The 15465-nt window shown below is 50.2% G+C and overlaps 1 protein-coding gene across 1 annotated transcript; it reads right to left on the reverse strand.

The window, feature by feature from the left end:
- Nucleotides 1-2567: 2567 nt before the first annotated feature.
- On the reverse strand, nt 2568-15146 carry CCL19 (C-C motif chemokine ligand 19). Its single transcript, XM_060236469.1, has 4 exons — nt 14763-15146; nt 9781-9904; nt 5466-5556; nt 2568-3172 (listed from the first exon to the last, which is right to left on the reverse strand). The coding sequence occupies exons 1-4, from the start codon at nt 14857-14859 to the stop codon at nt 3149-3151; spliced, it is 336 nt and encodes a 111-aa protein (XP_060092452.1). The 5' UTR covers nt 14860-15146; the 3' UTR covers nt 2568-3148.
- Between the last annotated feature and the right edge of the window lie 319 nt (nt 15147-15465).

Here is a 15465-nt window from a genome sequence, read left to right on the forward strand (position 1 = left end):
TTCTCTTATGTTCTTCTGTGACACAGAGTGTTGGACTGGACAGGCCAGTGGCCTGATCCAACAGGGCTTCTCTTATGTTCTTATGTGACACAGAGTGTTGGACTGGAGGGGCCACTGGCCTGATCCAACAGGGCTTCTCTTATGTTCTTATGTGACACAGAGTGTTGGACTGGAGGGGCCACTGGCCTGATCCAACAGGGCTTCTCTTATGTTCTTATGTGACCCAGAGTGTTGGACTGGAGAGGCCAGTGGCCTGATCCAACAGGGCTTCTCTTATGTTCTTATGTGACACAGAGTGTTGGACTGGAGGGGCCACTGGCCTGATCCAACAGGGCTTCTCTTATGTTCTTATGTGACACAGAGTGTTGGATTGGAGGGGCCATTGGCCTGATCCAACAGGGCTTCTCTTATGTTCTTATGTGACACAGAGTGTTGGACTGGAGGGGCCACTGGCCTGATCCAACAGGGCTTCTCTTATGTTCTTCTGTGACACAGAGTGTTGGACTGGATGGGCCATTGGCCTGATCCAACATGGCTTCTCTTCTGTTCTTATGTGACACAGAGTGCTGGACTGGATGGGCCATTGGCCTGATCCAACATGGCTTCTCTTCTGTTCTTATGTGACACAGAGTGTTGGACTGGAGGGGCCACTGGCCTGATCCAACATGGCTTCTCTTCTGTTCTTATGTGACACAGAGTGTTGGACTGGATGGGCCATTGGCCTGATCCAACATGGCTTCTCTTCTGTTCTTATGTGACACAGAGTGTTGGACTGGATGGGCCACTGGCCTGATCCAACAGGGCTTCTCTTATGTTCTTCTGTGACACAGAGTGTTGGACTGGATGGGCCATTGGCCTGATCCAACAGGGCTTCTCTTATGTTCTTATGTGACACAGAGTGTTGGACTGGAGGGGCCACTGGCCTGATCCAACAGGGCTTCTTTTATGTTCTTATGTGACACAGAGTGTTGGACTGGAGGGGCCACTGGCCTGACCCAACAGGGCTTCTCTTATATTCTTATGTGACACAGAGTGTTGGACTGGATGGGCCACTGGCCTGACCCAACAGGGCTTCTCTTATGTTCTTCTGTGACACAGAGTGTTGGACTGGATGGGCCACTGGCCTGATCCAACAGGGCTTCTCTTATGTTCTTATGTGGCACAGAGTGTTGGACTGGAGGGGCCACTGGCCTGATCCAACAGGGCTTCTTTTATGTTCTTATGTGACACAGAGTGTTGGACTGCAGGGGCCATTGGCCTGATCCAACAGGGCTTCTCTTATGTTCTTCTGTGACACAGAGTGTTGGACTGGATGGGCCATTGGCCTGATCCAACATGGCTTCTCTTCTGTTCTTATGTGACACAGAGTGCTGGACTGGATGGGCCATTGGCCTGATCCAACATGGCTTCTCTTCTGTTCTTATGTGACACAGAGTGTTGGACTGGAGGGGCCACTGGCCTGATCCAACATGGCTTCTCTTCTGTTCTTATGTGACACAGAGTGTTGGACTGGATGGGCCATTGGCCTGATCCAACATGGCTTCTCTTCTGTTCTTATGTGACACAGAGTGTTGGACTGGATGGGCCACTGGCCTGATCCAACAGGGCTTCTCTTATGTTCTTCTGTGACACAGAATGTTGGACTGGATGGGCCATTGGCCTGATCCAACAGGGCTTCTCTTATGTTCTTATGTGACACAGAGTGTTGGACTGGAGGGGCCACTGGCCTGATCCAACAGGGCTTCTTTTATGTTCTTATGTGACACAGAGTGTTGGACTGGAGGGGCCACTGGCCTGACCCAACAGGGCTTCTCTTATATTCTTATGTGACACAGAGTGTTGGACTGGATGGGCCACTGGCCTGACCCAACAGGGCTTCTCTTATGTTCTTCTGTGACACAGAGTGTTGGACTGGATGGGCCACTGGCCTGATCCAACAGGGCTTCTCTTATGTTCTTATGTGGCACAGAGTGTTGGACTGGAGGGGCCACTGGCCTGATCCAACAGGGCTTCTTTTATGTTCTTATGTGACACAGAGTGTTGGACTGCAGGGGCCATTGGCCTGATCCAACAGGGCTTCTCTTATGTTCTTATGTGACACAGAGTGTTGGACTGGAGGGGCCACTGGCCTGATCCAACAGGGCTTCTCTTATGTTCTTATGTGACACAGAGTGTTGGACTGGAGGGGCCACTGGCCTGATCCAACATGGCTTCTCTTATGTTCTTATGTGACACAGAGTGTTGGACTGGAGGGGCCACTGGCCTGTTCCAACAGGGCTTCTCTTATGTTCTTATGTGACACAGAGTGTTGGGCTGGAGGGGCCATTGGCCTGATCCAACAGGGCTTCTCTTATGTTCTTATGTGACACAGAGTGTTGGGCTGGAGGGGCCATTGGCCTGATCCAACATGGCTTCTCTTATGTTCTTATGAGCCACAGCCCCTCCCTATTGAATCTCCCAGGGTTGTCCCTCGGGCATGGCAGAAGAAAAGGAACTTCCAGGATGGTGGCCAATGATAGTTGGGCCCAGCTAGGAGGACGACAGCTACAGACAGACAGGACCTGCTGTAATTTGGAAACTTTTTTTTATTAATTTCAAAAAAAATAATTGGAAAAAAACAACATACAACATAAACTAGCCTGCTAAGCAAAAAACAAAACAAAAATACATATAGAGTTTGTCTTACATCACAAAACGAATTGATCTGCAATATACAAAGTTTAGATATTTATCAGGAAGCTTACATAGACTAGATGGATGCTTTTGAACAAAATCAAAGAAAGAAAACCATATTTCCAAAAAAACCCCAAACATCTGAATCAGAATTGAGATTTGACTGTTGCAGATGGTAAGCAATTTTGACCATTGTAATTAGGAAACTTTTCAACAAATCAAATAGCCCGGAACTTTTATTTCTGCAATTTATTATGAAAATTTGTATCACACCTTCCTGCTAAAATACAGCACTCTGGGTGACTTTTGCAGCCAGATGTACATCTACAGGCTGCAGAGGAAAGAGAAAAGAACTCCCACGTTTCGAGCCAGAGCAGCAGTCCGGGTCACGGAACTGGTCTCCAGCGAGGGCAAACTGGCCGAGGAACAGAGAGGTTGTACGGAACGGGTATCTGAGGTCTCTCCTCCAGGCATTTTAGGGGTAAGTCAGAGATGATCTCTACAATGTTAGAAAAGGCAAGCTGTTAGCAGGGCCAATGTCTCACAACTGGAAGCAGACGATGACTCATTTAGATGCTGCCCTACCAAAGGCCCCAGCTGATCTCCAGACCAGTTCCCCTGCAGAAAATGGCTGCTTTGGAGGGGGGAATCTGTGGCATGAGACCCTAATGAGGTCCCTCCCCAAGCCCTGCCCTTCCCTGGCTTCACTCCCCCACAAAAAACTCCAAGAACCACAGTGTGAAGGTTTGGCAAAGTAAAATTATGATACTGGCTGATTAGTTATCAATTCCGTTACTAGGAAGGGAATGGAAAACAAATCAGCCATAATCATAATGCCCCTGTATAAATCGATGGTGCGGTCTCATTTGGAGTACTGTGTGCAGTTCTGGTCACCGCACCTCAAAAAGGATATTATAGCATTGGAGAAAGTCCAGAAAAGGGCAACTAGAACGATTAAAGGGTTGGAACACTTTCCCTAGGTAGAAAGGTTAAAACGCTTGGGGCTCTTTAGCTTGGAGAAACGTCGACTGCGGGGTGACGTGATAGAGGTTGACAAGATTATGCATGGGATGGAGAAAGTACAGAAAGAAGTACTTTTCTCCCTTTCCCACAATACAAGAACTCGTGGGCATTCAATGAAATTGCTGAGCAGTCAGGTTAGAACGGATAAAAGGAAGTCCTTCTTCACCCAAAGGGTGATTAACATGTAGAATTCACTGCCACAGGAGGTGGTGGCAGCTACAAGCATAGCCAGCTTCAAGAGGGGTTGCGATAAAAATATGGAGCAGAGGTCCATCAGTGGCTATTAGCCACAGCATATTGTTTGAAATGTCTGGGGGCAGTGATGCTCTGTATTCTTGGGGCTTGGGGTAGGGGGGCTTCTAGCCCCAGTTGTGAACCTCCTCTTTTTTTTGGCCCCTGTGTGACCCAGAGTGTTGGACCGGATGGGCCACTGGCCTGATCCAAAAGGGCTTGTCTTATGTTCTTATGTGACACAGAGTGTTGGACTGGATGGGCCATTGGCCTGATCCAAAAGGGCTTCTATTATGTTCTTATGTGACACAGAGTGTTGGACTGGATGGGACATTGGCCTGATCCAAAAGGGCTTCTCTTATGTTCTTATGTGACACAGAGTGTTGGACTGGAGGGGCCACTGGCCTGATCCAACAGGGCTTCTCTTATGTGACACAGAGTGTTGGACTGGATGGGCCATTGGCCTGATCCAAAAGGGCTTCTCTTATGTTCTTATGTGACACAGAGTGTTGGGCTGGAGGGGCCACTGGCCTGATCCAACAGGGCTTCTCTTATGTTCTTATGTGACACAGAGTGTTGGACTGGAGGGGCCGTTGGCCTGATCCAACATGGCTTCTCTTATGTTCTTATGTGACACAGAGTGTTGGACTGGAGGGGCCATTGGCCTGATCCAACATGACTTCTCTTATGTCCTTAGAAGACCACTGTGGTGCAATAAATGATTTTGACAATTAGTTCAACCTTACAGAAATTATTCCAGTTTCTCTTTGTAGTGAATATGCATATATTTTTATCTTGAGGTCACAGCCAATATATTCTTAATACATGTCACTCCAGTCACCAACCCTCTCAATATTTCAGGTTGATTGCAGCAACCGCTGTCATTTTCAAACAATGCAGGTGATGAAGTCACCACATGTCAGTTTCGTTCATTCACTCAAAATATGCGGCCACATACGCCCCAGGTTCTAAAGCATGTCTCCATCAGGAAATCTTCTGGCTGCAATCATTAACTGAGCCAGTGCTCTAGAGTCCACCCTCCAAAGCAGCCATGTTCTCTAAGGGAACTAATTGTAGTCACCTGGTGTGACCAACTGTAATTGCAGGAGATCTACAGGTGCGAGTCGTGCACAGTGCCCGCCCCCCTGTGTCCCTAGATAAGATGGGGGGGGGGTCTGCATCTTCAGGATGGGGCTAAGGTTGCCAACTCAAGCTTGGGGTGTCCCTGGAGATGTGGTGGGGACCTGGGAAGGGCAGAGGTTGAGGGGTGAGCCCAGCAGTGACGTGGAACTGTGGGGTCTGCCCTCCAAAGCTCTTCTCTGTATTCTGGAGACTCGTTGCAGTTCCAGGAAGACTCCAGGCACCACGGCTGGCCTCTGTGAGCTCTTGGAAACACCCCCAACCCGCTCCAGCCATTGTAGTCTTCCTGTTAGCGAAGGGTGGAGGAACAGCCCACACCATCTCATCCCACATCTGCACACCCTGGCCAAGCGAGGGGCCAAGGCACTCAGGCAGAAGAGTTCATCGCTCTCACTCACCTTCTGATGGCCGTCCAGCCGCTCTTTCAGCTTCTTCACCCACGGAGCATAGGGGGGTGCACAGAGCTGCCTCCCTTTCACGGTGATGAAACTGTGACAAGGAGAAGTGGGATATCTAGTTGGGAGACTGCTGTGAGAGCACTCCACTCCCTTCCAGGTGAGCCCTTCTAATCAGACCTTCCCCAGGCCCAGTGAGTTGAACCTCCCCCACCCCCGCCCTCTTCTCTGTCATGTGGCTTGGTGTGACAGTTTGGTATAGTGGTTAAGACTGGTGGGACTCTTATCTGGGAGAACCGGGTTTGATTCCCCACTCCTCCCCTTGCACCTGCTGGAATGGCCCTGGGTCAGCCAGAGCTCTTGCTGAGGTGGTCCTTGAAAGGGCAGCTGCTGGGAGAGCCAGTTTGGTGTAGTGGTTAAGTGTGCGGACTCTTATTTTGGAGATCTGGGTTTGATTCCCCACTCCTCTGCTTGCACCTGCTGGAATGGCCTTGGGTCAGCCATAGCCCTCACTTTGTCCTTGAAAGGGCAGCTTCTGTGAGAGCCAGTTTGGTGTAGTGGTTAAGTGTGCGGACTCTTATCTGGGAGAACTGGGTTTGATTCCTCCCTCCTCCACTTGCAGCTGCTAGCATGGCCTTGGGTCAGCCATAGCTCTGGCAGAGTTGTCCTTGAAAGGGCAGCTTCTGTCAGAGCTCTCTCAGACCCACGTGCCTCACAGGGTGTCTTTTGTGGGGGAAGAAGATATAGTAGATGGTAAGCCTCTCTGAGTCTCTGATTCAGAGAGAAGGGCGGGTATGTGTCTACGGTCCTCTTCTTAGGTTCAAAGACTCTTAGCTGGGAGAACGGGGTTTGATTCCCCACTCTTCCACACACAGCTGCTGGAATGGTCTTGGGTCAGCCAGAGCTCTGGCAGAGGTTGTCCTTGGAAGGGCAGTTGCTGTGAGAGCCCTCTCAGCCCCACCCGCCTCACCGGGTGTCTGTTGGGGGAGAAGACATAGGAGCTGCTCTGAGACTCTGATTCAGAGAGAAGGGCAGGGTATACATCTAGGGTCTTCTTAGGTTCAAAGGCTCTTATCTGGGAGAACCGGATTTGATTCCCCACTCCTCCACTTGCACCTGCTGGAATGGCCTTGGGTCAGCCAGAGCTCTGGCAGGAGTTGTACTTGAAAGGGCAGCTGCTGTGAGTGCTCTCTCAGCCCTACCCACCTCATTTAGTGTCTGTTGTGGGGGAGGAAAGGAAAGGAGATTGTGACTGCTCTGAGACTCTGAGATTCAGAGTACAGGGTGGGATATAAATCTTCTTCCTTACAACAGGCAGCCATTAAGAGAGATCCAGAGGGGTCTGAAGTCATAGAGCAGGGGTGGCCGATGGTAGCTCTCCAGATGCTTTTTTTGACTACAACTCCCATCAGCCCCAGCCATTGTAGGCAGAAAACATCTGGAGAGCTACCACTGCCCCCCCCCCCGCTGTCATCGAACAAAGTTTGAGCCCAGTGGAACCTTGAAGACCAAGGAAGTTTTATTCTGGGGATACGCTCTCATGTGCACGCATGATACCTACCTAAAGACTTGTGCAGGCACATAAAAGCTTATCCCCAGAATAAAACTCTCTTGACTGGACTCAGACTTTGTTCCACAGCCAACCGTGGTGCTGAACAAAACACAGCTCAGGGAGCCAGATTCGAATCCTGCAGCACCTTAGAGAGCGATAAGATTTGCAGGGTAGAATCCTTTGAGAGACAAAACTCCCTTGTGGGGTACATGGTCATGACTCTCAAAAGCTCCTCCCACCAAAAAATCACGCTGGTCTGACGGTGCCGCTGGATGCCAGCCTTGCTCTCCTACTGCAGACCAACATGGCGGTTTTATTTTTATTACGTTTGTTTATGTTACTTCTAGTCGGGTATCGTTTGGGGCAGAAGCTGACAGGAGCAGAGCTCCAGCCTCCAGAACCTCTAAATTTTATTGGGCTCTTTCTTTCTTACTCCTCTCCCCAAATACTTGCTCCTCGGCTCCATTCTTCAACCCCCTTAGAATCATAGCAAAACAGAGTTAGAAGAGACCTCCAGGGTCATCTAGTCCAACCCCATGCGCAATGCAGGAAACTCACAAACACCTCCCCCTGAATTCACAGGATCCTCATTGCTGGCAGATGGCCATCTAGCCTCTGTTGAAAAACCTCCAAGGAAGGAGAGCCCACCACCTCCCAAGGAAGCCTCTTCCACTGAGGAACCACTTTAATGGTCAGGAAGTTCTTCCTCATGATGAGCCAGAAACTCTTTGGATTTAATTTCAACCCACTGGTTCTGGTCCAACCTTCCAAGGCCACAGAAAACAATTCCACACCATCCTCTAAAGGACAGCCCTTCAAGTACTTGAAGATGGTGATCCTATCACCTCTCAGCCACCTTGTCTCCAGGCTAAACATCCCCAGCTCATTCAACCTTTCCTCATAAGACTTGGTCTCCAGACCCCTCACCATCTTCCTCACCGTCCTCTGGACCCTTCCAGCTTGCCTAGATCCTTCTTAAAATGTGGTGCCCAAAACTGAAAACAATACTCCAGGTGAGGTCTTACCAGCACAGAGTAAAGCGATACCATTGCATCACGTGATCTGGACACTAGACTTCTGTTGATACAGCCCAAAATTGCATTTGCCTTTTTAGCCGCAGCATCACACTAAGACCCCTAGATCCTTTTCGCACAGACTACTGCTAAGACAAGTCTCCCCCATCCTATAACCATGCATTGGATTTTTCCTACCTAAATGCAGAACTTTACATTGATCCCTGTTAAAATTCATTTTATTGGTTTTAGCCCCGTTTTCCAGCCTGTCAAGGTCATCCTGGATCCTGTTTCTGTCTGTGAGAACCCTGTGAGAACTTTGCTTGACACACTGTCTGATATTTCCCCCCACAAAAAATGGGGAAATAAGCAAAACATATCAAGCCGACAGATGGAAATCTTCATCCTGCCCCTTTCTGCATATTGGAGAAAGTCATTTAAAAAGTATGATGGGAGTCAGGTTCCATTATGACAATTCTCATTCCAGAAGCATGTTAAGGGAGATGCTGAGCTGATATAATTGAGTCCACCCTCTGGGGATGTCAGGGGTGTGGCAGATGCTAGTGAGTTGTGCTAATGAGCTCTGGCACCTCTTTTTTATGAAATGGCTCCTGCCAACTAGGCTTGCCAAGTCCCCCCCCATTACTGGTGGGGGGGGGGGGTATGGCTCAGCCCCTGGCAAAAGAAACCCAATGGAAGGCTGGCTCCCCCCAGCGTGTGATTGCAATAAAAAAAAGGCCAACGCCATGCTGGGAATTATTAGGAAGGGAACTGAAAACAAATCAGCCATAATCATAATGCCCCTGTATATATCGATGGTGCGGTCTCATTTGGAGTACTGTGTGCAGTTCTGGTCGCCGCACCTCAAAAAGGATATTATAGCATTGGAGAAAGTCCAGAGAAGGGCAACTAGAATGATTAAAGGGCTGGAGCACTTTCCCTATGAAGAAAGGTTGAAACGCTTGGGACTCTTTAGCTTGGAGAAACGTCGACTGCGGGGTGACATGAAAGAGGTCTACAAGATTATGCATGGGATGGAGAAAGTAGAGAAAGAAGTACGTTTCTCCCTTTCTCACAATACGAGAACTCGTGGGCAGTCAATGAAATTGCTAAGCAGTTAGAACGGATAAAAGGAAGTCCTTCTTCACCCAAAGGGTGATTAGCACATGGAATTCACTGCCACAGTAGGTGGTGGCGGCTACAAGCATAGCCAGCTTCAAGAGGGGATTGGATAAACATCTGGAGCAGAGGTCCATCAGTGGCCATTAGCCACAGTTTATCGTTGGAACTCTGTGTCTGGGCAGTGATGCTCTGTAGACTTGATGGTTATGGAGGGCAACAGTGGAAGGGTTTCTAGCATCCTGGCCCCACTGGTGGACCTCCTGAAAGCACCTGGGGTTCCTGGCCTCTGTTTGACACAGAGTGTTGGACTGGATGGGCCACTGCCCTGACCCAACAGGGCTTCTCTTATGTTCTTATGTCTGGGGCAGTAATACTCTATATTCTTGGTGCTTGGCTGGGGCACAGTTGGAGGCTTTCTAGTGTCCTGGCCCAACGGGTGGATCTCCTGATGGCACCTGGGATTTTTAGCCCCTGTGTGACACAGAGTGTTGGACTGGATGAGCCACTGGCCTGATCCAGCATGGCTTCTCTTATGTTCTTCTGCCCAGCAACCTGCCTGCGAGTTCACCAGTCTCCCTTCAGGAAGCCTCCCCACCCCCCCCACCCCCCACTCGCCCCATTTGTGACTTACACCACCGCCCGGATGTGGCAGCCCTCCTGGATCTGCTGGTCTCGGTAGCCACGGAGGATCTTGAAGGGGATGGGTTGGGGGCTGGTCCGCAGGCAGCAATCTGTCACCTGGTAGAAGCTGCCCACTGCCCAAAAAACAGAGAGGGAAGGGATGCTGAGCAAAGGGAGGAAGGAAGAAAGGCTGCCCCCTCCCTGACTCTTGACTGGGGGGTGGGGAGCAGCACCGGATCTACATGTTTTTTGAAGGGGGGCAAAATTAAAAAATGGCACCCCCTTATGGGCCATTCTATCTTATGGTCCCATAGAATACAATGGACTCCATACCCTATTGTGCAGAAAGGATCTCGGGGTCTTAGTGGACCAGATGCTGAGCACGAGTCAACAGTGTGATGCGGTGGCTAAAAAGGCAAATGCAATTTTGGGCTGTATCAACAGAAGTATATTGTCCAGATCACATGACGTGATGGTATCGCTTTACTCTGCTCTGGAAAGACCTCACCTGGAGTCTTGTGTTCACTTTTGGGCACCACATTTTAAGAAGGATCTAGACAAGCCGGAACAGGTCCAGAGGAGGGCGACGAAGCTGGTGAGGGGTCTGGAGACCAAGTCCTATGAGGAAAGGTTGAAGGAGCTGGGGATGTTTAGCCTGGAGAGGAGGCGACTGAGAGGTGATAGGATCACCATCTTCAAGGACTTGAAGGGCTGTCCTATAGAGGATGGTGTGGAATTGTTTCCTGTGGTCAGGAAGTTCTTCCTCATGTGGAGCCGGAAACTCTTTTGATTTAATTTCTGGTCCTACCTTCCGGGTCCACAGAAAACAATTCCATACCATCCTCTATAGGACAGCCCTTCAAGTACTTGAAGATGGTGATCCTATCACCTCTCAGCCGCCTCCTCTCCAGGCTAAACATCCCCAGCTCCTTCAACCTTTCCTCGTAGGACTTGGTCTCCAGACTCCTCACTATCTTCGTCGCCCTCCTCTGGACCCTTCCAGCTTCTCTATTTCCTTCTTAAATTGTGGTGCCCAAAACTGAACACAATACTTCAGGTGAGCAGAGTAAAGCGATACCATCACATCACATGATCTGGACACTAGACTTCTGTGGATACCGCCCAAAATTGCATTTGCCTTTTTAGCCACTGTGTCACACTGTTGACTCATGTTCAGTGTATGATCCACTAAGACCTCTAGATCCTTTTTGCACTGACTACTGCTAAGACAAGTCTCCCACATCCTATAACCATTCATTGGAGTGGGCATCTGTCTCTTGTGCCATTCCAAAAATGTACTTTTTCTCTCCCGTAGTGTTTGTGACAGGAGGGGCCAGCAAGATAAGGAGCAGCATCTGGGGATTGAACTGCAGGTCCTTTCCGGAGGCTCCCATTTCACGCCTGGCCCCTCCCTCTCTTGCCCTCAGCCTTCTCTCTGGGATGGCCAAATTTGCTTAATGTAAGAGCCACACAGAATAAATGACAGATGTTTGAGAGCCGGGAGACATGATGTTGGAGGGAGGAACGGAGGGAAGGAAGGAAAAGAGGGGAGGGAGGGTGGGAAAAGAGATGGGGTGAGAGGAGGGAGGGAGAGATGGAAAGAAAGCAACTTTAACTTTAAATACATTCCCCAAGCCACCAGCTGACTTGGCTTGGCGAAGTGATTTAAAGAAACAAATACCTTCTCCAAACAGGGCGGTGGGGGGCTTCGAGAGCCACACAATATGTGCGAAAGAACCACATGCGGCTTCCAAGCCACAGTTTGGCCACCCGTGCTTCAGATTAACACAGGTGTCCACAGCTGGGTTTGTTTGTTCGTTCGTTCGTTCGTTCGTTCATTCATTCATTCATTCATTCATTCATTCATTCATTCATTCATTCATTCATTCAATCAATGGAGTGGCCCAGCTGAGTAACTGGCTAGAACAGAAGCGTCAGCGTTGCCAGTCAGCTGAATCAGAGTAAGCTCTTCTGTCTCAGGAGAGCTCCTGGAAAAGCCAGTGGGTGGATGTTAACCTGCTGGGTTGGGCAGAACCTTGCAAGATCTCGCCTCCTTGGTGAGACAGCTGAGAAGAGGAACTCTGCTGCCCTAGAGGCGGGCTCAGGTCTGAGGGGCTGGAGGGAGACCGGGCAGACATTAGCTGCTCTGCCGCTCAAAAGATTCCTGGTTCGGGCAGCCTTCAGCCTCTTCAGATTTTAAAAGGCATAAAGAGTCTGCAAATGGCATTGGCTTGGCCTGCGTTGAGGAAATGGGTTTGGATCAATTGGGTAAGAATTAAATCCTGAAGTGGTGAGACTTCTTTTGCTCTGGCTGAAATCTGGGGGAAGGGGCTGGGAGCGGGAATGTCTGCAACAGAACCCGCATCTCCCGTATTTGCATTATCAGACAGATGGGTCTGCTGGGCAGGCCTTTTTGGTAGGAAAAGCCCAGCAGGAACTCGTTTGCATATTAGGCCACACCAGCCGGAACTGTGTTCCTGGGTGTCCCTGCTCAGAAAAAGCCCTGGATCGGGGTAACTAAGAACTGTGCTTATTGCAGGGGAGGTGGTGGTGGTTTCACTGCTAGGAAATGCTGCCCAGGTTAAAAGTGTTCCCCAATATATACAGCCAGCCTGTCTCAGGCTGGGAGGGGAGGGACGGTGGCTCAGTGGTAGAGCATCTGCTTGGCAAGAAGAAGGTCCCAGGTTCAATCCCCGGCATCTCCACCTAAAAAGGGTCCAGGCAGATAGGCATGAAAACCCTCAGCTGGAGACCCTGGAGAGCCATGAATGGGGCTGTGGCTCAGTGGTAGAGCATCTGCTTGGTAAGCAGAAGGTCCCAGGTTCAACCCCCAGCATCTCCAACTAAAAAGGGTCCAGGCAAATAGGCATGAAAAACCTCAGCTTGAGACCCTGGAGAGCCATGAATGGGGCTGTGGCTCAGTGGCAGAGCATCTGCTTGGTAAGCAGAAGGTCCCAGGTTCAATCCCCAACATCTCCGACTAAAAAGGGTCCAGGCAAGTAGGCATGAAAAACCTCAGCTGGAGAGCCGCTGCCAGTCTGAGTAGACAAGACTGACTTTGATGGACCGGTGGTCTGATTCAGTATAAGGCAGCTTCATATGTTCATATATGTTCAAGCTCCAGAGAGAAAGGAAGGGGTGCCCTGGCCTAGATTTGGGGAACACACCTTCAGATTTTACAGAGTCTGCAGATGTCATTGGCTTTTGCCTGCATTGAGGAAATGGGTTTGAATCAATTGGGTAAGAATTAAATCCTGAAGTGATGTCACTTAGAATCCTAGAGTTCGCAGGGATCTCCAGGGTCATCTAGTCCAGCCCCCTGCACAATGCAGGAAACTCACAAACACTTCCCCCTAAATTCACAGGATCTTCATTGCTGTCAGGTGGCCCTCTAGCCTCTGTTGAAAAACCTCCAAGGAAGGAGAGCCCACCCCCTACCGAGGAAGCCTGTTCCACTGAGGAACCACTCTAACGGTCAGGAAGTTCTTCCTAACGTTAAGCGGAAAACTCTTTTGATTTAATTTCAACCCATTGGTTCTGGTCCTATCTTCTGGGGCCACAGAAAATAAACCCACACCATCCCCTATATTACAGCCCTTCAAGTTCTTAAGATGGTGATCATAGAATCCTAGAGCTGGAAGGGACCTCCGGGGTCATCTAGTCCAACCCCCTGCACAATGCAGGAAACTCACAAACACCTCCCCCTAAATTCACAGGATCTTCATTGCTATCAGATGGCCATCTAGCCTCCTCCAAGGAAGGAGAGCCCACCACCTCCCAAGGAGGAAGCCTGTTCCACTGAGGAACCGCTGTAACGATCAGGAAGTTCTTCCTAATGTTAAGTGGGAAACTCTTTTGATTTAATTTCAACCCATTAGTTCTGTGCCTACGTTCTGGGGCCACAGAAAACAAACCCACATCATCCCCTATATTACAGCCCTTCAAGTACTTAAGATGGTGATCATAGAATCCTAGAGCTGGAAGGGACCTCCAGGGTCATCTAGTCCAACCCCCTGCATAAGGCAGGAAACTCACAAAGACCTCTCCCTAAATTCACAGGATCCTCATTGCTGTCAGGTGGCCATCTAGGCTCTGTTTAAAAACCTCAAGGAAGGAGAGCCCACCACCTCCCAAGGAAGAAGCCTTTTAGAATCATAGAGAGTTGGAAGGGATCCCCAGGGTCATCTAGTCCAACCCGCTGCCCAATGCAGGAAACTCACAAACGCCTCCCCCTAAATTCAAAGGATCTTCATTGCTGTCAGAGGCCATCTAACCTCTGTTTAATAACCTCCAAGGAAGGAGAGCCCACCACCTCCCAAGGAAGAAGCCTGTTAAAATCATAGAAGAGTTGGAAAGGACCTCTAGGGTCATCTAGTCCAACCCCCTGCACAATGCAGGAAACTCACAAACACCTTCCCCTAAATTCACAGGATCTTCATTGCTGTCAGATGGCCATCTAGCCTCTGTTTAAAAACCTCCAAGGAAGGAGAGCCCACCACCTCCCGAGGAGGAAGCCTGTTCCACTGAAGAACAGCTCCAACAGCCAGGAAGTTCTTTTGCTCAGATTGAAATCTGGGGAGGGGGCTGGGAATGGAAATGCCTGCAACAGAACCAGCATCTCTCTTATTGGCATTATCAGACAGGTGGGCCTGGGCAACTAAGAGCCAGTGCTTATGGGGGCAGCAGTTTGACTGCTAGGAAATGCCGCCCAGGTTCAAAGTCTTCCCCAGTCTATGCAGCCAGCCTGCCTCAGGCTCCAGGGAGAAAGGAGGGGGTGCCCTGGTCTAGATTAGGGGAACACACCGTGCTGTTTCCTCTCTGCCCCGGGGGTGGGGGGGTCTGCAGCAGGGTGACGCCTCTTGCATCCTCCCTGACCAGCCCCCCTTCTAATCTGCAGTTGCCCTGGATTAGGAGGTCCAGCAGGAAACCACAATGGAGCTGTGTGGCTGAAGGGCTGTCGATCTGGCTGAGTGGGCCTCTCTCCCGCCTTACCCTGCAGGACGCTGCAGCAGAAGATGGCCGCCAGACAGAGCAGCCATCCGAGGTGGGCCATGTTGGGTGCCGAGAGGTGAGAGGAAGCAGCCAGCATCCTCAGGTCTTGGATGCTCCAGGGAGAGCCTCAGCTGCCTCCTGCAACAAGCCCAGCTGCGGCTCCTGCCTCTCCTATTTATCACCCAGACGGCTGGCTTTCAGTTGCGCTTTCCAGAGGTGAGAAAACGCCTCCACAGTCCCTGCTTCTGGGCACTGAGCCAAGGGTGGATTTCTCTGACCCCAGACATGCCACAACTAGGGTTCTATAGAATCATGGAATCCTAGAGTTGGAAGGGGCTTCTGGGGTCATCTAGTCCAACCCCCTGCACAAGGCAGGAAACTCACAACCCCCCCCCCCCTAAATTCACAGGATCCTCATTGCTGTCAGATGGCCATCTAGCCTCTGTTGAAAAACCTCCAAGGAAGGAGAGCCCACCACCTCCCAAGGAGGAAGCCTGTTAGAATCATAGAAGAGTTGGAAGGGACCTCCAGGGTCATCTAGTCCAACCCCCTGCACAATGCAGGAAAATCACAAATACCTCTCCCAAAATTCACAGGATCTTCATCGCTGTCAGGTGGCCATCTAGCCTCTGTTTCAAAACCTCCATGGAAGGAGAGCCCACCACCTCCCGAGGAAGTCTGTTCCATTGAGAAACCACTCTGA

This window comes from Heteronotia binoei, chromosome 4 (genome assembly GCF_032191835.1).
Source record: "Heteronotia binoei isolate CCM8104 ecotype False Entrance Well chromosome 4, APGP_CSIRO_Hbin_v1, whole genome shotgun sequence".
Lineage (NCBI taxonomy): Eukaryota > Metazoa > Chordata > Lepidosauria > Squamata > Gekkonidae > Heteronotia > Heteronotia binoei.